This window comes from Callorhinchus milii, unplaced genomic scaffold (genome assembly GCF_018977255.1).
Source record: "Callorhinchus milii isolate IMCB2004 unplaced genomic scaffold, IMCB_Cmil_1.0 Scaffold2, whole genome shotgun sequence".
In the NCBI taxonomy this organism is placed as follows: domain Eukaryota; kingdom Metazoa; phylum Chordata; class Chondrichthyes; order Chimaeriformes; family Callorhinchidae; genus Callorhinchus; species Callorhinchus milii.
Window position 1 is genome coordinate 7,368,339 of NW_024704743.1, and position 25,958 is coordinate 7,394,296.

General features: G+C 42.4%; 1 protein-coding gene and 1 non-coding gene across 2 annotated transcripts; both read left to right on the forward strand.

Moving 5' to 3' along the window:
- Window positions 1-25,029, forward strand: LOC103186419 (mitochondrial poly(A) polymerase). The gene is made up of 9 exons (XM_042332596.1): window positions 1-163; window positions 1,834-2,009; window positions 5,275-5,508; window positions 5,941-6,165; window positions 17,474-17,685; window positions 19,132-19,358; window positions 20,707-20,799; window positions 20,887-20,960; window positions 24,115-25,029. Exons 1-9 carry the CDS (start codon window positions 1-3, stop codon window positions 24,436-24,438), a joined length of 1,728 nt encoding a protein of 575 aa, XP_042188530.1. The 3' UTR covers window positions 24,439-25,029.
- trnae-uuc lies at window positions 17,117-17,188 on the forward strand. Its single transcript has one exon. It is a non-coding gene; the product is annotated as a tRNA-Glu (tRNA).
- Window positions 25,030-25,958: the final 929 nt, after the last annotated feature.

Here is a 25,958-nt window from a genome sequence, read left to right on the forward strand (position 1 = left end):
ATGGCGTCCTGCATGTGGCTGCGGAGAGCCGGTACCGGGTCCGGGGCCGCGGGGCGGAGGCTGCGGCCGCTCCGCGCTCACAGCAGCAGCGGCAGAAGAAGCGGCGGCGGCGGCGCGGCTGAGGCGGCGCCGCCGCTGTTGGCAGTCAACGGCGAGACTGCAGGTAACACAGGCGTCAGCGGGAGGAGAGGAGCCGCTTCACCAGAGCCTGACCTGGGCCTCGGGCCTGGAGCTGGGCCTCGGGCTGGCCTGGGCCTGGGCCTCGGGCTGGCCTGACCTGGGCCTCGGGCTGGCCTGGGCCTGGGCCTCGGGCTGGCCTGGGCCTCGGGCTGGCCTGGGCCTGGGCCTCGGGCTGGCCTGGGCCTCGGGCTGGCCTGGGCCTGGGCCTCGGGCTGGCCTGGGCCTCGGGCTGGCCCCGGGCCTCGGGCTGGCCTGGACCTCGGGCTGGACTGGCCCTCGGGCTGGCCTGACCCAGGACCTCGGGCTGGCCTGGGCCTCGGGCTGGCCTGGGCCTCGGGCTGGCCCCAGGCCTCGGGCTGGCCTGGGCCTCGGGCTGGCCCCGGGCCTCGGGCTGGCCTGGGCCTCGGGCTGGCCTGGCCCTCGGGCTGGCCTGACCCAGGGCCTCGGGCTGGCCTGGGCTTCGGGCTGGCCCCGGGCCTCGGGCCGGCCTGACCCAGGGCCTCGGGCTGGCCTGGAGCTGCTCGGCCGCCACAGGGATCCTCCTGAACCTGAGGTGATATATTATTAAGGACAGGAGGGTCTGGGCCTTGAGTTGTGAAGAGGCTCCGGGACGTGTTTGCTCCCACAGACAGTCATGGGAATGTGTTGGCCGGGAGGGAGGCCGAGACCAGGGCCAACTGGGACTCACTAACAAAACTCCTTACAACAACAACAGTAACATCACGTGTGTAAAGCGCCTTTCACGTCGGGAGGACGTCTCAAGGCGTTGGACAGTCAGTGTTTCCTACCCGAGCTGGGGGTCGGGGTGGGGAAGGCGGAGGGCGGGGGCGAAGCAGGGAGATCAAAATCACGGTCAAAGAGGAAGGTCTTGAAGGTGACGAGGGAGGGGGCGAGACAGAGGGATTGCGGGATGGAGTTCCAGAAGGTGGGGGCAGAGCGGCTGAAGGCCAAAAGTGGGGCAAGTGAGGCGGGGGACATGAAGCAGGCCGGAGTCCGCTGAGCGGAGGGAGCGAGCAGGATGGTAGGGGGTTAGGAGGCCGCAGAGGTAGGGGGGAGCAAGACCATGGAGGGCTTTGAATGTGAGGACCAGGATCTTGAACTGTATCCTCTGTGTAACGGGAAGCCAGTAGAGGATTGGAGAGGACACGGGCTGCAGAGTTGTGGATGATCTGCAGCCTATGGAGGAAGGAGTTGGGGAGGCCAATAAGCAAGGAATTTGCATAGTTAAGCCTCGATGTAATGAAAGCATGTGTACATGTGTCAAGTTTTCGGCAGACTGCGGGTGTGAGACAGTGGTGGAGCCGAGCGATGTTGCGGAGGTGGGGGAAGGCAGAGCGGGTCATGGCGCAGTTGTGTGGTAGAAAACCTTAATACTGTAATGGAAAGAGAATGTGAACTGTGGAGGATGAGATAAATGAGCTGATAGGGTTTCATCTAAATATCTGTTGTGTGATCTTGTGAGGTACACATTGAGATGAACGAATATTCCAAAGAGGTTGATGATTTCTGTGCTGTTCAGAGAGGAGGGTGGGTGTGGATGGTGGCAGAGAGCGAGAGATACAAACTTATTCCATGAATGCATTTTTCACATTTTTTTTAATAATAACTACTTTAATTTCGAGTTCTTACAGGATGTATATGTACCTTTTTCAGGCACATTGGAAAGCACGGTTACAAAGAAGACATTTTCAGCCTTCCTAGCGGAAAGGCTTGAACAAGCAGAGCGCACTGTTTTGATTAGCTGCCCTCCTAATATCAACGAGAAGAAATTCTACAAATACTTATCGCATTATGGAACGATCAACAATTATTTCTTCTATGAAACTTTTGTAAGTGTTGCAGAGCAAAGATTGAAAACTAAGCATTTTACTGACAATCTCTGTATTGATTGAATTGAAACATGTTGCTCTGAGAGTGCCACCGAGTAATGATGGATTCCACAGGAAAGGATATAAATGCACAGATGAGCATTCAGGTAATCTCCTAAACTGTAAATTCATGTACATCAAGCAAGTCTAATGTAGAGTCATAAAAATGATAGTACAGAAGGAGGTCATTTACCCCATTGAGCAAAATTGGTGTCAGCTTGTGTAATGGAGCTCTAATTCCAATTCTCTTTCCCTTTTTATATTCTTCCTCCAATATTGTACCACCAACTACATTGTGCATTAATTAATATATCAGGAGATGTTTGCGCACGTTACATACAGTACTGTGTAAAACACTTGCAGTGTTACAAGGCTGACATCCCCTGTTATTAAGCGCCAGACTGCAGTCGGAAGGAAGTGTAGCCAAAAAGGGCAGGAGCCTGCAAACTAATGAAGCTATGCTTTTTACACGCTTTGCTCTCAGCTTGTGTGCGGGTGCGTGCCTGTGAGTTGACCGGCTCTGCTTGTGGAAGCACTGCTGTGGTCTTTCACTTGCTACTTTCAACAACACTGCGTTGTACTCTTGGAATATGGCGGATTGCTTTTCCAGGGATAATAATTCCTTCAAAAAAAATTATTCATAATGATGATTTGGTCACTCAGTCCAAGACTGTTTATGGGACACTGCTGTGTAAAATTGGCTGCTGCGTTTCACCCACAACATATACAGTCAATTCACTTTACAGTATATTCTGTGAAGCAATTCGAGACGTGATAAGGCGCTATGTCAAATGCAAGGATTATTATTACCTATTGCTTTTAAATCAAGCCTATACCTCACTGTTTGCAAAGTTTACAATTCTGTTTGTAGAAATTATGCATTTCAGGTCACTAGGACTTTAATTGTGTCACAGTTGTAAATTATTAACTTGTCATTGAAACAGAACGTTTTATGATGAACTATCATAACATTTTTGATAACGTGATTGTACTGTGGTCCCCATTTACTGTGGCCAGCTTTTGCACTAAAATGGCTGCCTTCTGGTTGTTTGGTTGCTGATGACATAGTTTCCTGCTTTGCTGCACACATGGCGGTGACCTGATGACCCAGATATTGGGCATTTTTCTTTTAGCGCGGGAACCGACCCACGAAACCAGCGAGTCGGCCGGCTGCAAACGTGCAATGTAGGATGTGCAGGATTTTATGCATCCCAAACACTATAATTAACATTATAACTACTGTTCGCGGAGTCAGATTGACTTTCATATACATCAGGTCTATTGCTTCAGGTTTTGCAGAGTGGGTAAATGAGGAGTTCTGGATGACACTGGTTACTAGTTATGAAATTATGAAAAGCTTAATATAGATTGAGATAAAGATTGTGTGTATAAGACTGAACATAGCAGATGGAATTGGTCAACTATGATCAGCCACTATTTTGCTCTTGTTTCTGATTTGATCACATATTTTATGATTAAGTCAAATGAAACAAGTTCTGTAACCAAGGAAACATACAGCAATGTCCTGGTTCAGTTTGGGTGTTGACCTGATTCAACTGGTAGCATTCTTGCCTAAGTCAGAAGGTTGTGGATTCGAGCCCCAAGACTGAACTTTGAGGTCATAGTCTTGGGAGGCTAACGCTCCAATGCAGTGCTGGATTGTCAGAGGTGTCATCCTTCAGATGAGATGTTATATCAAGGTCTCGTCTGCCTTTTCAGGTGGCTTCCATGGCATTTTTTGAGAAGAGAAGGGCTTTTCCCTGGTGTCATGACAAAATAATTTCCCAGATAAAATTAGTCTTTAATTTCAAGGGTGTTTGTGGAACATTGCATTATGCAAATTGGCTGCTGAGCTTCGCCTATAAATGCAGTCATTGAACTTTACAATAAAATCCTTTGAGGTGTTTTGAGATGTTTCAACAATGTGATATGGCTCTACATCAAATTCAAGGATGATTGCAAAGCATTGTTAGGAAATCTCTGAACCTTTCCATTAGCTTTCTAAATGATCTTTTCCCTTTACACCTGTCTGCTCGAAGGAACATATTTTGCAATGTAGAACTAACACCCGTAGTTTTATTTAGAGACTCATTGCATTTGACTTATTCGTAAACCATTTGCTAATTGTGTGTAGATTTTTCTTTGTAGAATTTATGTTTTTTTTGGTCAGCCAGGTATCTTGACACATGCAGAACCCGATCATCATTATTATCATCATTATTATTATCATTATCATCATTAGCAATATCTAAGCCAAACGGAGTTCTATCCCACTAAACACGGAAATTCTAGAATTTTATTAGAATGGAATACACACTGACTCCTTGGAGGGATGCGTTCTGCTTATATATTAGACGCAGGTCGGCAAGTCAAAGCTTGGGGTACTCCTAGAGTTTGTTGGAGTACTGCTGAAGTCTAACCAGCTAAAGCCACATAGCTTGCCATTGACAGTACTGTCTGACAAGTTTTCCCGTTCCTAGTCCAGCTAGGACCACTCTACCAGTTAGGGCTTTGGCATACAGGGTTAATGGGAGCGGAGTGGGAAGAGGCCCTGCCTCCAAGGACTGGTCTGCCAGGCTGGCTGGGCTGTTACCATCAGTGTCCTGGAGTATTGCAGCTCGGCTGGCTCAGGAACTGGACTACCAGACTGCCATAGAGAGATGGCTCAACTTTGACATTCCATTGCTAAACATAGCGCTTTGGAGTCAGTTCAGCTCCAAGAAGACCCTGCTTACCTCGCCCCCCCCCCCCCCCCACACCCAACCACCCCATGACTAGTTGGTCATTTGGCATCCGACAAGAGCAGGTTTGAGCCCTCACTCGGTGAATAGCAGGTACCAGGAACTTCCTGCAAGCTTCATGGTTTGGAAGTTATGCATTGTTGAGTGTGACTTCCATGAAAGGTAATTGACAAGCTGTGTTATACTTTGGTCATGCTACCCTGCTGAAAATATGGTGGAGCAAAAGACCTTTTTTTAAAAAAAAACTGGTAACAAATAAAATCCACAAAATGTAAGCAGCTCAAGTCGCAACACATCTTTCCCTTTATGTTTCTTTGGGCAAATGTCCTTGGAAATGCAAACTGTCTTTTTAAAGTAGATAATGCACCAAAACCATTTCTTAAACTTGTTTTTATCAGTTTGATTTCCTTTCTACAAAACTAATACCTGTTATTTGAATTGTTAATACGTGGTCATTTTTAACAGGACGTTCCTTTATTCCACAGGGTGCTTACGCAGTGGTAGAGTTTTCTGGGACGGAAGATATAGCAGCACTCAAAGAGTCTACCTGTATCCCTCGTCTTCAGCATGAATGTGCTGTTCCCTTCAAGTCCAGGCTTTTCAACTTAAGAAAAAACAATGTTGGTGAGCTCTCTACTGCACAATCTTCTGTGCAGTGCCTGAAGCTGTCTGCCATTCCCCACAGTGAACTTTTACGGAAGATTTCAGGCGCTGAGACTGTAAGTTTGCACGGCATGGATAAAATAGAGTTTGTATTCAAGGACAAGTACTTGAGGAAAAATAATGAATGATACAGGGAAAGATGCGGGTAATGGGATCAGAGTACATACTGTAGCCCATTGAGAGAGCAAACAACAGAGCAGACACAAAGGGCAAATGTCTTTGTCCAGTAAATGTTCCATGATTCAAGAATCATTTGGGTTTATTTGATCCTTAGAGAAACTAATGTAACCTCCCCAAGCTCCGGCTCCCAGTCAGTTGTGTGAAGCACAACTTTGAGATATCATCCTGACATTAAAAGTACTAAATAAATATAAATTATTTACGTTGAAATATGCATTGTATTGATATTAATGTTGAGTTGATTTCAGTGAATTTCAAAAAATGGTTTTAGTTCTAAACAAGTTGTTAATTTAATTTTTTTACTTCAGATCGATCAACAGTTGCACACAGTGTGTGAAGAGTACCAGCTTACCGAAGAAAATACGCGTCTGCGTTTTCTCGTGTGCTCCTTAGTGAAGGACATTGCAGCCGCCTACTTTCCAGAATGTTCAATTAAACCATTTGGGTCATCAGTAAATAACTTTGGGAAGATGGGCTGTGACCTGGACATGTTTTTGGATCTAGATGGCATTTCTGGAAGAAATAATGTAAAGGTAAGAGCTATCAGTTCATTACTTGAATTGAAAAGACATTGTGTTCTGTCCAATAGGTAACTGTTCAATTAATTCTGTTTATAATCATTCAAGAGTGAACACCTTTTTAGGATCAGTGTAAGGCTTGTGTGATGATAGTGATGAAATAACTGTTCCATGACTTTTCTGCATCTTCACTACATAGAATTACATACAATGTTACAGCACAGGTCATTCAACCCAACAAATCCTATTGGTCTTTATACATCATCAGCCTTCACCCCTCCTAATCTCCTCTTCGATAGCCCCTCTTATTTCCTTCTCCCTTGTGTATGCCTCCTATGCCCCTATCTCACCCTAATGCTTTGGAAATCTTCATTCACAGCTTTGTCACCTACGGGCTTGACTTCTCAAGTGCCCTCTTCCACGTAATACCCCACTGCCTGCATCCTTACCTGCACAAAATCTTTTATGTCTGTGACGCTCATCCTTGCCAGGCTTCACTGTCTCACAGTTGATCTACTTCAAGAAGCTCAACCTGTAAATCCCTTCATGACCCCGCACTTGCATACCTCTGTGATTTTCTCCAGCCTTATTCATTCTGCTTGCTCCCCTCTGCTTGGTAAACTCAGACCTGTTGTACATTTCTCCGCCCGCCTTGGCAATATTCCTTCCCTCACACCTTCCATCTCACTCCCTCTATCTTCAACAGCTGCCTAAAAACTTACCTTCTTCTCCCTCCTGCTCGTTGTCTGGCATCATCTCTCTAAAGCACTCTTGAGTCATTACTCTGCGTGAGTCCCGCTACTTAAAAGCAATTTGCTGTAGTACAAAAGTGTTCATCCTGCTGATTTTCTGCAGATAGGAGAGTTTCCAATCTTCTCAGTGAGATTGACGTAGAGCATTATATAATAATAATTCTTCCATTTGATATAGCGCCTTATCACATCTTTGAAACAAGTCAAAGCACTTCATAGAATATACTGTAAAATGAATTAACTATGTTTTGTGGGCAAAATATGGCAGCCAATTGCAAAATATGGCAGCAGTGTCCCACAAACAGCCATGGATTGAGTGATCAAATTTAAAAAAAATTATTTTGAAGCAATCATTACCCCTGAAAAAACGACCGGCTTTTGGTATTACAAATTATTCTGCTAGACTTTTCATCATGGAACAGTTGTAATATTAAACGCTCATAGCAGATCTCTAGATAACGAACAGAGACTTAGCTGACGTCCCCCCCTCCGCCCTCCCATCACCACACTCATCTTTGACTCGAGGCACTGAGACCATTTGTAGCACCCTATTGCTTTATAGCTGTAATTCGATAACTCTAGTCAGACTGAAGAGCACACGTCAGACATTTGTAGTCTGTATGATTCAGATCTGGAAGTGGTTTTACTGAGTCACGAGGGCAGATCTGTAAATGTGTAAATAGGTGCTTTAAATAATAATAATAATCCTTGCATTTGATATAGCGCTTTTCACGTCTTCTAGACGTCCAAAAGCGCTTCACAGAATATACTGTAAAGTGAATTGACCGTATATTTGTGGGCGAACGCGGCAGCCAATTGCGCACAGCAATGTCCCACAAACAGTCATGGATTGAAAATGACCAATTTATTATTGTTTTGTTTTTTGGAGGGATTATTATTAGGCGTGTGGAGTAAGGAAACTTGCCCAAGGTTTCGCCCTGCCTGGAATTGAACTCAGTTCTCTCACTTGCAAAGCGAGTGCTCTAACCACTGAGCTGTTGCTTTCCAGTAAATGGATTCCTGTACATTTACATTGACCGGCTAGCCTCTGCCTCTGCTTTTTGTGAGATAGATGTGAGTCAGTTACACTCTTCCCCAATGATCTCAATAACCTGAGCTCCCAATCCCAATGGGATTATATTTTAAATTCCTGTTGTGCATCATCATGATGGAAATTTAAGGAACATCATGAAGACGTGGAGTCCTGTAGCTCAGTTGTTAGAGCACTCGCTTTGCAAGCGAGAGACCTGAGTTCAATTCCAGGCAGAGGGCGAAACCTTGGGCAAGTTTCCTTACTCCACACAGAGCCTAATAATAATCCCTCCAAAAAAACTAAACAATAATAAATTGGTCATTTTTAATCTACAACTGTTTGTGGGACATTGCTGTGCGCAATTGGCTGCCGTGTTCGCCCACAAATATACAGTCAATTCACTTCACAGTGTGTTATGTGAAGCGCTTTGGGACGTCCTCCCGACATGAAAAGCGCTATATCAAATGCAAGGATTATTATTATTATTATTAAGACAAGCACAACAATATTTCAGCCAAAAATTGATAATGTGGTTTGGAAAAGTACTGTGCATCATATAAATGCAAGGTGGCATAGTGTTTGAAACTCTATCGCAGCATTAAATATGTGCAAGTATCTGATGTAAACTGAACTATACATACCATAACCGTCTGTGACAATCATAGCAAAATGTAAATGCCTTGGTGGAGGTAATAGTAGAAGTAATTCAGCAAGTTAAAGCTTCAACAACTTGTGCTTGTTTATAGCGCCTTTTCACCTTTATAGCACATTATGACATAATTAAGACATCATAAAGGTCCCAGGTTTGATTCTTGACCTCTTTGTGTTAGCGAGCCGTAGCCAGTATGTCACAAGGTGCTACACAAAGCGTCTGGTGCTTTATCGGTAGTTTTTAGACTGGACAGTTCTGACAAATAGATAACAGCGGAACTATTCTTTACGAGCTTCTAAGAATGTCATTTTAAAATCTGAAAACAGATTAAGTTACTCGCTGTGATTTATTGTAGTGGATTTAATCTATTCAAATGTATTGCAAAGATACTGGGGTATTCCCTGTTCTGGATAGATAATACCATTTCTGGGCTCTATAAAACTAGGTATTTGAGGTTTCCTTTCGGAAAGAACTGAGACATAAACACATTTGTTCCAGTGAAATGGCATAAATGAGATATTCAGAATGTAACCTTTGTACAGTTATACCTGTCTTGAACCTCACGGGGGGCTGAGCCAAAGTGACCTTTTGTATAAATAAGAGTGGCCTCTGAGTAAGGGTTTGTTTGTTTGTGTGTGTGTGTAATCAGTCCGGGCTGTTCCGAGTGGTTGTTAACAAGGGGTGGTTGCTGAATGGAGGTGGTTTTTTGAACAGATTTGAGTATTATTATTACTTACATTATTAGGATTAATCTGGTTGTTTGCGAATTACAACTGCACAATATTGCAGGTTCATTCTTTGTAACTAAGTAGGAAAGTTGGGGTAACGCATCATTTTTCCAAATGTAGCTTGTAGAAAGGAGAGTTTTATAATAAACCTTTCATTTGTATTTCTGCATAGTGACTATATTTATAGGCAAATGTGGGAGCTAATTTGCTCACAGCAGTGACCCACAAACTGCCATGAAGTGAATGATTGTTCTTTTTTTAAAATGGGGACTTGTTGGCTCGGACACCAGGAGAAACTCCCTTCTCTTTTTGAAAAATGCCATTGATTCTTTAATGTACACCTGAAAAGGCAGGCGAGATCAATTTAAAATCTCATCTGAAGGAGGGCACTTCCTCCAGTCCACTCCCTGGCATTGCACTGGAGTGTCAACTTAGCCCATAAATTCAAAGCTCTGATGTGGATCTTGAGCACACAACCTTCTGACTTGGAGGAGAGAGTGCTTCCGACTGAGCTGGGCTGACTTATTGTCTGTGCTCTCCTTTGGCTGAGACGTTGAATCAAAATCTTATGTGCTTGTTCTGGTGATTCGGGTGGATGTTGAAGATTCTATGGCTATTTCAAAGAAGAGTAGAGAACTCTCTTAGTATCCTAGACAATATTCCTCTTTCATCTAAATTAACAAAAACAAAGAGTCTGTCTTTCATTTCTTGGCAACATAAGCTGCCACATTTACCTACAGTTCCGCGAGGCACTTTAAAATATTTCAATATGATAAATTGCTTCATCAAATGAAGTACTGTATCAATTGTATGTTTAATTTTATCCAGTTATGCTTTGAGTTTAGAAGCAAGTAAAAATTGAATGTTTGGCTTTTGAAATATCTGTGGTATCTTGGTCTCTTGTAGACTCACTCAGTTGGTAGCACTCTCACCTCTGAGACCACCACCTGCTCCCTGGATCCCATCCCCACCCTTCTCCTTAAATCCCAGCTCCACCTCCTTGCCCCACTATGCACCGACATAATAATAATAATCCTTGCATTTGATATAGAGCGTCCCACAAACAGTCATGGATTAAAAATGACCAATTTATTATTGTTTTGGAGGGATTATTATTAGGCGTGTGGAGTAAGGAAACTTGCCCAAGGTTTCGTCCTGCCTGGAATTGAACCCAGGTGTCTCGCTTGCAAGGCGAATGCTCTAACCACTGAGCTACAGTACTCCACATCAACTTCTACATCAGCTTCTCCTCTAGCCCCCGCACCGTCTCGTGCAGTGTTCCTCAGGGCTCTGTCCTCGGTCCCCTCCTCTTCATCCTCCACATGCTCCCCCTTGATGACATCATCAACCTTTCCCTGTCATCTGGCACTGTTCCTTCCCCCCTCAAAACAGCCATCATCACTCCCACCTTGAAGAAACCTTCCCTTGACCCATCACAGCTATCCAGCTACCGGCCCATCTCATACCTCCCTTTCCTATTCAAGGTCCTTGAGAGAGCCGTTGCCTCCCAGTGTCGCTCTTTCCTCTCCTCCCACTCCCTCCATGGACCCTTCCAATCGGGTTTCCGTGCTGCCCCCACAGCACGGACACTGCTCCAGTTAAGGTTACAAATGACATCCCGACCAGGGCTCCCTCTGTCTCCTCATCCTCCTCGACCCCTCCGCCGCCTTTGACATAGGAGATGTCAATCTTCAGATAAGATCTCATAGCACTAGTTGCAAAGAGAAGGGATTTTCTCCCGGGATCCTGGCCAGGAAATCCCTCCAGCAAAATTGGTTATTTACTTCATGGGACATTGCTACATGGAACTAAACTGCCGCGTTCAACCACAAAACACACACAGTTACTGCATTTTACAGTATATCTTGTGAAGCTCTTTGGACATCCTTCTGACATGAAAGACGGTAAGCCATACATAGGTTTATTAGTATTAATAAGAAAACTTACATACTAATTTCTCAATTTTCCTTGCATTTTGCTCTGATTCAGGCCATGATCAGTTCTCAAATGGAGCATTATTTGTCCTATGGTCCCAAGAATTTAGTTCAAAAGGAAATCTGCTTTTTACATCTATCCTATAAAGTGTCTTGTGCATACATTAAGTTGTTCTGGTTTATATCCACAGTTAAATGGTTGCATTCTCATCAGTCGGTACATTGCATTTAACCTGCGTCTTAGGGCACACTTTGTTGAGGGATATTTCCATGTGATCTGGACTGTACAATTCAGGTTGCTGCCTGTCAGAAAGAATAGCCTCTTTCTATGCTGGAAGCATTCAATGAGATATGAATTTATGATCTATAGATGACAGAATATGAAGGCCAGACTAGAATTTCACCTGCCCCCTAGTGGAGGTTGAAGTTATTGTGCAATCTCAGCACATTATCCATCCTGTTCAAGATGAAAACTTGGGAGATGCATGCTTTATTTTAATATTCTCCTTTCTCCTCTCAAGGAAGTTGATTCGTACTGCAGTATGATTTCACATGGCTATTCTGGTATGATGCTGGATAATAATATCAATCCTTGCATTTAGCATAGTGTCATTCATGTCAGGAAGATGTCCCAAAGCGCTTCACAGGATACTACTGTGAGGTGCAGTTTCTTTGAGCTTTGTGGGCAGGCTATTCACCTGTAAGAGGTAACACAGCTCATCCTGACCCTGTCCTCACATGATGTGCACCACAGATGCACCAGCCATGAACTGTGATCACAAGATTTGTTTGTTTGAAGAAGGCTCTTCAGCCCGTCTGATCTCATCCCTCCAAAATGCCAGCCCCCCATCCCCCCATCACGGTATCAAGCTGTTTTTTCAATGAGTCCAATGTCCTGGCCTCAACCACCCTTCCTGTCAACCTGTTCCAGTCATTAATTACCCTTTGAGTGAAGAAAAACTTTTTTATATCTGTCCTGAAATTATTCTTTAACTTTAAACCTATGTCCTCTTGCTCTACAGTCTTGGTGTATCCTAAAGTATTCTTTGGGTTTCCTTTTTCAATCCCATTTAGAACTAATAGCCACAGCTATTAGGCCCCCTTTGAGTCATCTCTCTACTAAAAAGCCCTAGCTCGTTAGTCTTTTCATAGAATAGAATCATAGGATTGTATAGCACAAAAAGAGCTGAGCCTTATAAATTAATATCTGTGGTAAACATGCAGTAAGATAATAATATAGTCCTTATGCTAGCTGTTTATGGACAACATCTGCACTATCTCTTGTATTGGAATAGCCTAATGCCAGCATTCCCAGTATACCCATGGTTTGTATTATCATCAAACTGTGTGTGAGAGATAAAAAGGAGACAGCTGGAAATCGGAAATGAGCTGAATCGCTGGAAATATATCAGAGGTTACAAGAAAATATTTTTTGAGTTTCTCACAATTTTGCTTATCGACTTCTTCTTGCAGATATGTTTTATTTTTGCTACCGCCTGAACAATATTCCTGCATTGGATAAAAATACCTCATCTCTTCAAAAAAGTGAAAGGAGTTTCTACCAGCATCCTGGCCAACAATACTCCAGATAAATTAGTTATTCACCTCACAACATTTTGTGGGACCTTGCTGTTTGTAAATGGCTGCTGCACATACTGACATAAACATACTTGACAGTAATTCTACTCGTCACCTCCATTTCACCATCATTGGCCCTGCTTTCAGCCACTACACCCTGGAGTTCTGTAACTCTCTGCCTCAATCCCTATTAAACACTCCAAGATGCTACCAAACACGAAGGATACTATATAAATATAAGTTGCTATTGTAAATATTCCAAAGTGAAAACTAATAATTGTTGCATTTGATGTAGCACCTTATTACATAGATTTTTGCTGTGAATTGTAGTGAATGAGTGTTTGTCAGCGAACATCACAGCCAATTTGCACACATCATTATCTCACAAATATCCATGAAGTGAACAGCCAATTTGTGTTAGGGTGATTGTTGGCCAGAACACTGGGAGAAATTTCCTTTACTTTTTGAATAATGCCATGGGATCTTTATTGTCCACCTCAACTCCGTTTAATGTCTTATCCAAAGGACAGCAACTCCAACTGCCATCCCCCATCTCCACAATATTGCCTGACTCCACCACTGCCTCCTCACCCCTCAGGGCGCCGAAACCCTCATACATGCATTCGTCACCTCAAGGCTCGACTACGGAAACGCCCTCCTTGTCGGCCTCCCCAACTCTTCCCTCCACAAGCTGCAGATCATTCAGAACTCTGCAGCTCACGTATTCTTGCGCACCAAGCTCCGTGATCCCATCACTCCCACCCTCGCCCAGCTCCACTGGCTCCCCATCCCTCAGCGGATAGAATTCAAAATCCTCGTCCTCACTTCCAAGGGCCTCCAAGGCCTTGCCCCCTCCTACCTCTCTGCTGACCCCCTGTCAACCTTTTTGTTCCTTCCACTCAGCAGGCTCCAGCCTGCTCCAGGACTCCCGCTCGACCCGCCCTACCATCGGAGGCCAGGCTTTTAGCCTCTCTGCCCTCACTCTTTGGAACTCCCATCACACAATCCCTTCACCTCGCTCCCTTTCTTGACTCCTTCAAGGCACGATTCAAGACCCTCCTTTTTGACTGTGCCTTCAGCCGCCTCCTACCCCCTCTGCCCTCCCTTATCCCAACCATGCCCACCCCCCACCTTGGGTATTGATCGCTGACTGTTCAGTGCCTTGGGATGTCCTCCCGACGCGAAAGACACTTTACAAATGTCATTTTGTTGTGGTTCTTTTTGCGACCCTTCTGTGCGCAATTGGCTGCCATGTTTCGTCTACAAAATCTAAAGTCAATTCACTTTACAGTATATTCTGTGAACCGCTTTGAGACATCTTGAAGACGTGATAAGGCGCTATATCAAATGCAAGAGTTATTATTAAATGCAAAGAGCCATAGGTGGGAGGTATTCTGAAATGCACTGATTTTATCTGCTTTGAGTTACTTTGAATTCATTTTGTTGGAACATTATAAAGTGAGAGAGAAGAGCAAAGAATGGCCGATTTGCATATAATTAAACATACCATTCTAATGTATGAAATAAAAACAAGAATGCTGGCTTCCACAGCAGGTCCGCTGGAAGCCAAGAGGTCTTGTGGCAAGTTATGGCTAAAGTGTTCAACCCATTTAATGTAACTGGTTAACTTGCCTTGGATTACAGCATGCATTTCAGAGTTATAGCGTGAGTAATGTAGTTTTCATTTACACTAGCAATGAAACATGCAATGAAAGTGGAGTTTCATCAACATTTGGAAGAATGATTGTGTGTCAGGGAAATCCCCAAAAACTGCACACAGGGTCTTGCACAATCCGCCCCCTACCTTTCTGCTGCATAGGCACCAGTTATGGTTTCATGTTTTTCTGCACCTTGTGGTTTCTGACTCAGAAATCTGTGTACAATGGCTTTGCAACACACGTGGCAGCTGTTTTGTAAACTGTATACGCCTGTGGTTTTCTCCCTCAGTCGCCTGTGCATACCCGATAATTTACGGTGACATGTTCCAACTCACTGCCAGAAATGTGCATAGTATACACACTGAGTTTATGTTTTAAAAATCATGCAATGGAAAGTAGTAAAATTATGGCATTGTGCTTCACTGTTTGGTACTTTTGCAAATGCTGGGAATTCCCTATCTTCATAGATCTGTTAAGGCTTGAGCCAAATTACTGCAAAAGGAGCCATTTATACGGAACTGCTTTGAGGAAATACCCGTGGCAGTTGCTGATTGCGTTGCAGACCACTGTGGCCTGAAATGCACAGGATGTGCATTGTATTTAGGAGATGTAAAGGAAAAGGCTGTAACATATTTGTTGCATTCGATAGAAGATACAGAGTTCAGGTGAATTCAATAACGCAAATTCGAGGTTGCATTATATGCTTACAAAGTTTTACTGATATTACAGATGCTCACACAAGTAAATAAATCTGTTGCATGCATTCTGTAAATAATCTTGATTGTGTAAATGGAGTCTTCTGAAATCTATCAAGTCACCATTTTGAAATTGGGTAGGAGGGTAACAGTCCAACTTTGCAAGAAGATTCATTTAAGAATAAGAATGCTAACACAGTAAAATGTATGTTGGGCCTTGGACGGTGGCTAAGTAATGGCTTGAAATATGCCTACTAAAAGAACTTTATTCAACAACTTCAACAATAACTTATTATAATAATAATCCATGCATTTGGTATAGCACATTTCACGTTGGGAGGACGTCCCAAAGAGCTTCATAGGATTTACTGTGAAGTAGCGTGACTGTATTTGTAGGGGAATGTGGCAGCCACACAACATACATGACCTCGGTTTAACATCTTATCTGAAAGATGGCACCTCTGACAATGCAACTGTTAAAGATTTGATTGAAAACTTAGCGGCTTAAGGGTTAATGAACTATCCAAGGAGTAAAGAAATCGAGCAGTTTAATGCTGTCTCAGCACATCTTAAACACATTGGCATGGTGCAGACAAAATTATTGTACCACTTCATGATGAACTGACCTTTGTCAAATGTTAAAGAATTTTATACCATGCCAAAAAATGGTGAAATATCACAACCCTCTTTAACCTTTAAATATTTTGAAGATTTTTGTTACAATTCCTGGGTGGTCATCTCAGCATTTAGCTATTTTGGATTCCAGGCCTGCTATCTTGAGTTTGTAGGAATACCTGAAGTCTACCGGCAGACAGTCCATTTGAGGTATAATGAGTGGCTAACTATGTAAAGCACTGGGGCCTGAAATCTCTCATGTTCTTAGGTTTACAACCATTATCTTAATATTTAAAGTTGTGTGGAATTTTTTTTCACATATCTTTTTGGAACTGAAAAATTAGTTTCTGAATGTAAGACTTTTTTTCTTAAATTCCTCACAATTTTAAATTTCCAGAGTTAAATTTAAGGTGTTAACATAGGCAAAATCTAAAGTCTTAAATCGAAGATGAGGATTGAGGTCTCTAAATTTTTATTTTACAAACAGTCAATAATAGCCCTCATTCTGCAGAATTACTGGATTTAGTTGAATTCTGTATCATAATAATAATATTACTAATAATAAGAATCCTTGCATTTGGTATAGTGCCTTATTATATTGTTGACATCTCAAAGCTCTTCAGAGGATGTCACTTTAGAGTGTGGTGTCTGTGTTGTAGGGGAATTTAAGCACAGCTAATTTAAGCGCAGCAATGCCCCACAAATAGCCATTTATGAACAATCTTATTTGGGGTATTTCAGCACTTTGAGATGTCCTCCGGCAATGACATGTTATATAAACTGCATGAATTATTATTATTATTAGGACAAACTGGGTCGCACACCTGATGCTCAATTTAATGGAATCTTAATTTTCAATATTCAAAAGAGGCAATCGCAAAGTATCATTACAAAAAGCTACCAATGTGTGTGTGTGTGTGTGTGTGTTGGGCGTGTGGGTCTGGATAAGGTCTCTTTGTATTTGGCAACCTGCAAATTACTGTCATTTCTTAGGCTGACTGAGGAACTCAAATGAGTGCTTTCCTAACTTTCTGTCTCGCAAGTAGAACATGTCGGACCCCTTTATAAGCACATTTTCCTTCTCTGTTTGTACCTCCTTATATTGTTCCTGCTCATGTCTTCCACTTGTATCTCCTTTCCCTTTTTGACATGTAGTTTTATATCTGCCAACACATCCCAGAAATTGCTCAACTGCTCATCCTTCCTCCATAAGCTTGGACAGCAACTTTGTAGTGCTTCACTTCCGTCTAGTTTTCACCTGAAGTCCACAATCCCAAATGCTGTGAACAAATGAGTTTAGGAAGTGCATTAGAAAGTGTGGAGTCCTGTAGCTCAGTGGTTAGAGCACTTGCTTTTCAAGCGAGAGACCTGGGTTCGATTCCCAGCAGGGTGAAACCTTGGGCAAGTTTCCTTACTCCACACGCCTGATAATAATCTCTCAAAAAAAATAATAAATTGGTCATTTCAATCCACGACTGTTTGTGGGACACTGCTGTGCGCAATTGGCTGCTGCGTTTCGCCCACAAATATACAGTCAATTCACTTTACAGTCTTCTGTGAAGCACTTTGAGACGTTTAGAAGATGTGAGAAGCGCTATATCAAATGCAAGGATCATTAAGCTTATTACCAGCATTTGACATGAAGCCACAGAATTCTTTATTAGTTTTTCTCATTTAGCCGACAGGTGCCTTCTCCGTAGAATACCACACAAAAAGAGTGGCATCAGAGCGGGTGGCAACACAAAGCATCCTTTCAGTCATCGGGGAATGCATTGACCAATTTGCACCAGGATGTGTAGGAATACAGAAGATCCTGAATGCCCGATGCCCTTTGGTGCGGTTTTCCCATCAGCCTTCGGGATTTCAGTGTGACCTAACGGCCAACAATAGGTAAGGAAGTGCCTGTTGCTACCAAACAGAGAAGATGGAGGAGATTTAGCCACAGAGATTTACTTTTAAAATCACTGACCAAAGCTATCTGATAGGAATCAATGAAGTGGACGCAGATAAAGCTGTTGAGTGAAACCAAGATGAGGGGGGATAAAATAAGATAGCTAGTAGCAAATCTAAAAGAGAGTTTAGGAGGAACTTCTTCACATAGATGGTGGTGAGAAGGCACGTCTCAAAACCCTCATCATCGACCGTGCCTTTGGCCACTTTCCCTGCCCTCCACCCTCCCTTACCCCAACCCCCACCCCCTGCTCGGGACCAAATCCCTGGCAGTCCATGGCCTCCTGACATGAAAGGAGCTATACAAATGTAATTTCATATTGTGTAGTGAGATTGTAGAATTTACCACCACAAGCTGCAGGAGCAGCAATGAATTTAAGAGGAAACTTGATTCATGCCTGAAGCAGAGGGAATAAAGATGTGTGGGAAAGGTGGGAGCTCATGTTCAGTAAAAACAATGGTACAAATTAATTGTCCTTGAGGGAGCCGACACAAACATAATGCGTTGAATGGCCTTTGTTCCGTAAAGTTTTATGGAATGGCATGTTTCTGCCGTATTAGTCTATGTAACTATGTCTTATGTTGGAAGATGTGTCCGAGCTGTGGACAGGAAGATAATGGCAATGCTCTCTCGTATTTCATGCTAAGATGCGTTGTCCACCAGGAAGCTCACAGGGAGTTCCTGGTATCCACCTAGTGCGGGCTCTAACCCGCGCTTGTCAGATATCAATCAACCAGTTAGATATGCTCGGGGTGGGGGGGGGTGAGAAGGAGGAGGAGGAAGTAAGTGGGGTCTCCTTGAAGCTGAACTTGCTCCAAAGTGATATGTTTAGCAATGGAATGTCGGAATTCAGCCAACTCTCTGTGGAGGTCTCTATTCCGGTTCCTGAGCCAGGTGAGTCCACAGTATTCTGGGGCACTGGTGATGACAGCACAGCCAGCTTGGGTCATCGGCAGGACCTGGAAGGGCAGATCAGTCACTGGAGATAGGAAATCCTCCCACTTAGCTCCTGTTAACACCCCAAGACATAGCCCTAACAGGCAGCGTGTTCCTAGCTGAAGCAGTGGGAAAGCTTGCCAGTAACTCTTCATGGCCGGCAACGCAGAATATGATGCAACAGTCAATAAAATTCTTAGAAAGCTTTCAAAAGGATCTAGACAGATATCTAAAAGGAGTAAATTACTAGTGAATGGGGAATGGGCAGGTAAATGGGATAGATATTTAAAAGATCCAGCACAGACTCAAAGGGCTGAATGGCCTCCTCCTGTGCTATAAATTTCCATGGTTCTAAAGTATGCCAGTGGCCTTTTAAAAGGGATTTACGTTTAACTATACCCATTCATCTGTATGTAAAATTCCGAACTAATCTTTCCCTTTTGTTTTAGAATTGCTATGAGAAGCACTGAACTCCTTTACATATATGCTGATATCGACCCTCGGGTACGAGCCCTGGTGTTCAGCATTCGCTGCTGGGCCCGTGTCCATGGCATCACCAGCAGTATTCCTGGAGCCTGGATCACTAACTTCTCTTTGACCATGATGGTTCTATTCTTCCTGCAGAGGAGGAAGTCCCCAATCATACAGACACTGGACCAGCTCAGAGACCTGGCAGGTAACTCGGGCCAGGAGATCCATTTGTCCTATGTTTCAACTCACGTTGCTGGTTGTTAGTCTGATGCTCAATACTGTATCATAATCTGATGGAGAGATGTCTCGCTTTTCTCTAGGAGAGAGCATTTATATAGGTCCCCTGCATGCATGTAGTGTCACAGAGCACTGAATACCTATGTGGGGGAGATTCTTTGGGCTGGATTAATCCTTTAATTACTGGGTCATGAAAATGCTTCAGTCCTAATATACTATCCAAGGGCTGGACGGCTTTAGACCCACCCTACACCCAAAAGTCACTTTGAAGGGTGAGCTCAATCGTGCTACCTGTCACCAGTATATTGTAAAGCTTGGTTCTGTGGTGAGATAACCAGTCTCAGCAGAGCCAGCAGTGGGGATGCTACAAGTGGCCTCATTTTTCTGTGTTTGGCAAACAGATGAGGGAATCAGGGGAGTAGATCTGAAACACTAAACCTAAAATTGTATCAAAACACAAAATACTGCAGATGCTGGAATCAAACAAAAACAAAGAGAGCTGGAAAAAATCAGCAGGTCAGGCAGCATCTATGGAGAAAGGAAAGTGAGTTGTGACGAAGGGTCGTGGACCCGAAACGTTGACTCACTTTCCTTTCTCCATAGATGCTGCCTGACCTGCTGAGTTTTCCCAGCTCTCTCTGTTTTTATTTAAATTGTATCTGTTTCATTCATGTTTTGAAATGTTTTCGGTCCACCTGCTATCTCTTGCAGCGAAAGGAAGTATCACTGCTTTGTTTTGAGAGCCTGGCCATTCTGCATGGATAAAATGATATTCACTAATCAGGGAGGCTTTTGTTTCATTTTGGAACAAAACTGTATGCCAAACTAATTGAATTGTAGTTTCACTGCCATTATTCTAAAGCTGGTCGAGTACCAGGAAATATTGCAGTTCATTCTAAAGGGGTTATCGTGCACTTGCATGGTTTAATCCACATGTGTCTACAGAGTGTTACTGTCTTGTTTTATTAGTACAAGATAAGCACTTTGGTGCGGGTGAATATGCCTATAATGAGGCCAGATAGAGCGCGGAGGAACAGCACATGTTCAATATTACCTCCAGTATGGCACTGCTCTTAAAAAGTCTTAAAGTGACAGGCCTCTCATCTCACTCCCCTCCCCCCCCCCCCCCTCCATTTATGTGATGGTCTATTTATTTTAATGTGGAGAATGATCCATGCTCAATAAATAAGAGAGATTGTATGCACATTTCCACTCCTCTTCCACACACTCCCTTCTATGCTAATGCAATGGCGTTCCTTTTGGGACAAACAAGCAAAGGATATTGAGTTTTTAATGAAACCGGCTGTTCTTTTCAGGACCAAAAGATAAACTTGCCATAGGAGGTCATGACTGCACCTTTGTAACTGATGTCAGCAAACTAAAGCCATCCCAAAATAGAGAGACTCTGGGTGAGTAAAGCGATGTGGAATTCATCATAAACATGAATTCAATTTGGTTTGCAAATTAAATAACTTCAGTTTTGGCCTTCTTTACAGAGCAACTCCTCCAAGAATTCTTTGAATATTATGGTAGTTTTCCTTTTAAAGGAATGTCCATCAATATAAGAAAGGTTAGTATGCTGCAATGTTTGGGTGGGATTTCTCTTCATTTTTAACATATTTGCTGTTTGTTTTTATGTTGATTCAAGCAATGGATCTCCTGACACTGTTGTGCAACTCTTCAAGAAATCTCCCCTCATCATACGGAACTTCACAGCGGTTTTAACAGATTCAAAGTCAGCTGTTGAACTGTGCGAACGAGAGGTGAATTAGAATGAAGATACCCAAGGCACCTTAGAGCTATACGGTTGTCAAAGACCGTTAAATACAATGAAACTCCCTTATATAGCGCACATTGAATTATAATGTGGGTGCCCTGTGGAATTTATTCACTGCATCTGCACACAGCTGCTGCTCTTGAGCTAAAATAGCAACCTTTTAGGTCATTAGATTGCCATCAATGTCACTTTTTTGCTGCATGAATGATTGGATCGCATCCTTCCAGAGTACCCATCTTTGTCTGCCCATCATAGCTGTAAGCTTTTTTTCAAAGGGGTCATCATGGAATACATGAGTTTCCTCCAACTTACTATGTGTAGTATCTTTAGCTTTCCATGCTAAACCAAAGGCAATTTGGTTTGCAAATTAAATGACTTTAGTTTTGGCATTCCTTGCAGACTGACCTCTGGGTAATGAGGTCGTTGCTGACGTCACTTCCGCTTCACAACCACTATGTTGTACCACTGACCCCACTGTTATTACAACGCATTTCTAAACATGGTCGTGGTGTCATTTTCAGCCAGTAGGAATGTGAAGGAGTAGCTCCATTGTGGTAACCATGTGCACTTATTCTGTTGTCAAACTCCTAGGTGAAAATCCTCACCAAAAATAGTTGGATCAGTCATCAAGAAGTTGCTGAAGGGAGGGAGGCTTGAGGCCTGAGATTCTCATGGTCATAGCTTTAACACCATTGCCTTAAAATTCTAAGAATGTGCAGAATTTTGAAATTGTGATTGAATCATAATTTGGAAGCCAGTTTTCTGCTGTTCTTTTTAAGACTGAATTTAAGAATTTCCCAAAATTTTGCGGAGACCATTGTAGCTTTTAAGAGGGAAGTAAACAAGACATATGAAAAAGAAGAGCTTGAAGGAGTATGGGGATAAAGCGGGGTGGTGGGATTGAGTTGATGGCCTTGTTCTCAACCGGTGTAGACTCGATGGGCTGGAGTTGTCCATTTCTATGTTTCTATCAAATTTTAAGGCTCTCATCTTACAGCTGAAGACCATGAGGCTTTTCTTTCTCAGGCTCTGAGAGGTTGTCGCAGAATGGGCTTATTACTCAGCATCTTTTTCAGACAAGTGGGAGTTATAGTTCTCAGAAATCCTCTCTGGCCTCAGAGACCAGGCGTTTGTGTGGACGGCATGAGTCACCCTAGACGTGACGAGCCAAACAGCCTCCTTCCATGCAGTAAATTTCTATGCTTCTATGAGAAATATGAAAGAGTTGGAAGAAAAGGCTAGGAAAATGGGACTAAATAGATAGCTCTTTCAGAGAGTCAGCACTGTTAGCCGAATGGCCTTCTGTGCTGTACATTTCTGTAATTCTATACTTGTTCGCCTGCCAGAAGCTGGGTTCAGAGCAGACTTGTTGGCAGCCTGGGAGCAGGGTCTCTGTCTGATGAAGGCCAGGATTTGAACAGACACAAAGAAGGGAAGATCAAGGTGGTGGTTGGCCCTATTTGATGTAATCTACTTCCCAGCAGCTTTTACAATCCTCTAAATATTATAAAACAAATTATTTTAAATATTGAATATTTGCAGCTCAAACACAATAGAGCTGTTCATATCAGCCTGTCCACCAGGTAAATCAGAAATGTCATCCGGTAGGGAAGTTCAGAACTGTCATTCAAGCGTTGTTTACTTGCATACAGTGACTTGTCTTACTGCAGGAGGAAGGGTTACAGAGATTTGTTATCAAAATTACTTCAGGAAAATTTTCCATGAGTTTGACTAAGATTTCATGTGGCAAACCCTCCTCTCAAGTGTGTCATCTGCATGTGCCTTACAAAGTTGTTTTGGGTATTGCCGCTACATCACTGCTAAGCAATTTGGAGTGACCTCTGGGTTCATGAGATGACATTATAAAAGTTGGATGAAACTGCCAAAAGCCTACATTTTGAAATTCACACATGCTTATTATTCCAACCATATGTAACAACAATATTCCAATGAATAATTCCAAATTTAGATAAGATTTTTATATTTTATCTCAGAAATAAATAGCTTTCTATTGGTCTTGTTCACCTTTTAAATATATACAAATGTTTTTAAAAGTAAGCAAAATTCTGTGAATAAAAAAGTTTTGTGTAATGATAATAAATAATAATCCTTGCATTTGATATAGCGCTTTTCATGTCTTCTAGCCATATCAAAGCGCTTCACAGAATATGCTGTAAAGTGAATTGACTGTATGTATATTTGTGAGTGAAACGCGGCAGCCAATTGCCTACAGCAGTGTCCCACAAAGAGTCGTGGATTGAAGTTATTTTTGTTTTTTTCTTGAGGGATTATTATTATCAGGCGTGTGGCAAAAGGAAACTTGCCCAAGGTTTCGCCCTGCCGGGAATCGAACCCAGGTCTCTCGCTTGCGAAGCTAGTGCTCTAACCACAGAGCTACAGGACTCCAAACTTACTTGTGTAAACTTATCTGTGTAACTTATGACTAGAGTACTAGAGTCTAGAACACATTGGGCTGGTAAAGGTTTAGAAACCTAAAAGATAAATGAAACTCACAGTTGATATGTGTCTAGAATAAGACAAAACTTCACAAAATGAGTTATTTGGAAATTTAATGGCTGTTTTGTGGGGAGTAACTGCACCTATATGGACTTCTGTTCTATGGAAGATCATTTCAGTGTTTGTTTTGTCCTCTCTGTTTATTCCTGCGCTATAGTTGGTCATATGAGGCTATATATTTCTAGTGTACAAAAGGTAGCCTTCAGGACACTGGTGATATTAGAAGAAAGCGCTATCCAAAAGAGCATGTAGCAAACCGGGCAGCACTTTAGCATTACCAGTTTAAGCCACAAAATGCACACAATCACACCACTTTGAATGTATCGTGTGAAGAGACATCTTGTTGATGTGATATGGCACCATATCAGATGCAATGTTTTTGACACTCCTAATATTTCATAATGCTGAAAATATTTTTTTCACTTTGCAGGGAAGAGAGCAGAACAAGCCTGAAGTGAGTCCTTTGCATATTCAGAATCCATTTGAGCAGAGTTTAAATGTGAGCAAGAATGTGAATCAAACACAGCTGGACAAGTTTGTGAAAGCAGCTAGAGAAAGTGCCTGGATATTACAGCAGGAAGGAATGAACCACTCCACCACAAAGAGTGAACACTGGGGCCTGGCAACTTTGCTTATTCCTTCCACACAAGTGTCTGAAGGCAAGGGTAGAAAGAAAAGGCGAGAACCAGCTAGTGAACGGATCAAACATTTGTTGGAATCGTTAAAGAGGACAAACAGACAAGTAAAAATGTAAATAGGCCAAACAATGGTCGAAGGGACTTCTGTACTGTCGCACGTTAGAGACTCCCAATAAGGAACAAAATTATGTGACTCCAAGTCTGAACATCGTTCGGCCACAGTAAAACACCAGTATATTGGAAACCTCAGATCTTGATTAATATAACCAGGTGCCAGAAAGACATCAGTGAACTGTTTTGAAATATTTAACCTATTCACTTGTGCTTTTCTGTACGTTTTAATTTAGTCTTTAACCAGTAACACTTTAAATGTGTGTGTCTTGTCAAAGTGAAAACCAATTTCAAATCTTATCTGAATTTTTTTAAAAATGGGGTTGTGTGCATTCTCTATTGTGTGCAGTACACTATTTGATCAATACCATGTTTTAACTGAGTAGCAATTGACATGGACAGCATTATTACTGATGAGGACCGTTAAATGGTAGTGACCTGGAACTGAATAGTTGGCCGAAACTATAGAGACCATCCATTTCTGCTTTACTTATCTAAAATTATACATTTCATATGTTTGCCCAGACTATTTTTAAAAGAACCGAAGAAGAATTACTTGCAGATGCTGGAAATCTGAAATTAAAACTGAAAACATGTTTCTGATGAAGAGTCACTCCTGAAATGTTCACTGAATGACTTGCTGAGCATTTTCTGGGTTTATTTTTAAGACTTCTGAGAAGGTTTTATGTTTTGATTATTAGTACAGCAGATACATGATACAGCAGATACATAATAATAATAATAATCCTTGCATTTGATATAGCGCTTTTCACGTCGGGAGGACGTCCCAAAGCGCTTCACAGAACACATGAAATTAAAAGCAGTAGAGTATTGATCAGTAAACATTTGCACCCTTCTTAAGCATTTTGAGTCCTTTGCAAGTGTTTCCCATGTGGACTTTTGCTCATGAAGACAATTTATGGTTGTGCAAAATGAGCATCTTGTTCAGAGTGACCTTTGGAACCTCTATTTGGGTGTGGAATTCGGGTAAAAAGCCAATTGTGTTTTTAAAATGATCTTAAACCTTCCCTCAAAACAACCAACACAAACTGCTTTGTTTGACTATATAACACAAAGGCTAGTTTACTCAGCGCTGTGCAGCTGAGCTGAATTCAAACAGTACAACTTCCTCATCCAGATCAGTTTCTGAAAATGAATTGTGTCTTTTTGTTTATTTCGTATTGTAGAAGGGAAAGAAAACCACAGTCAAATACTGTACATCATTTGCAAAAGCAATCATATGAAAATTAAGTAAGTATGTCCTACATGCAGTAATAGGCATCTTTAGAAGTGCAGCTGGACTGGACAATTAGGGTGTATGAAGTATGAAGTATGTTAATAATAACCTTTGCATTGTCTTTTCAAGTGAACGTTAAAGATCTCATTGCACGCTTTGAAGAGAGAAGGGACTTGGAGTCCTGGCCAACAATCCCACACACACAATTGGGCATTCACTTCAAATGAGCACCTTGTTCAGAGTGGCTGTTTATGGGATATTGCTGGATGCACATTCACTGCTGCATTT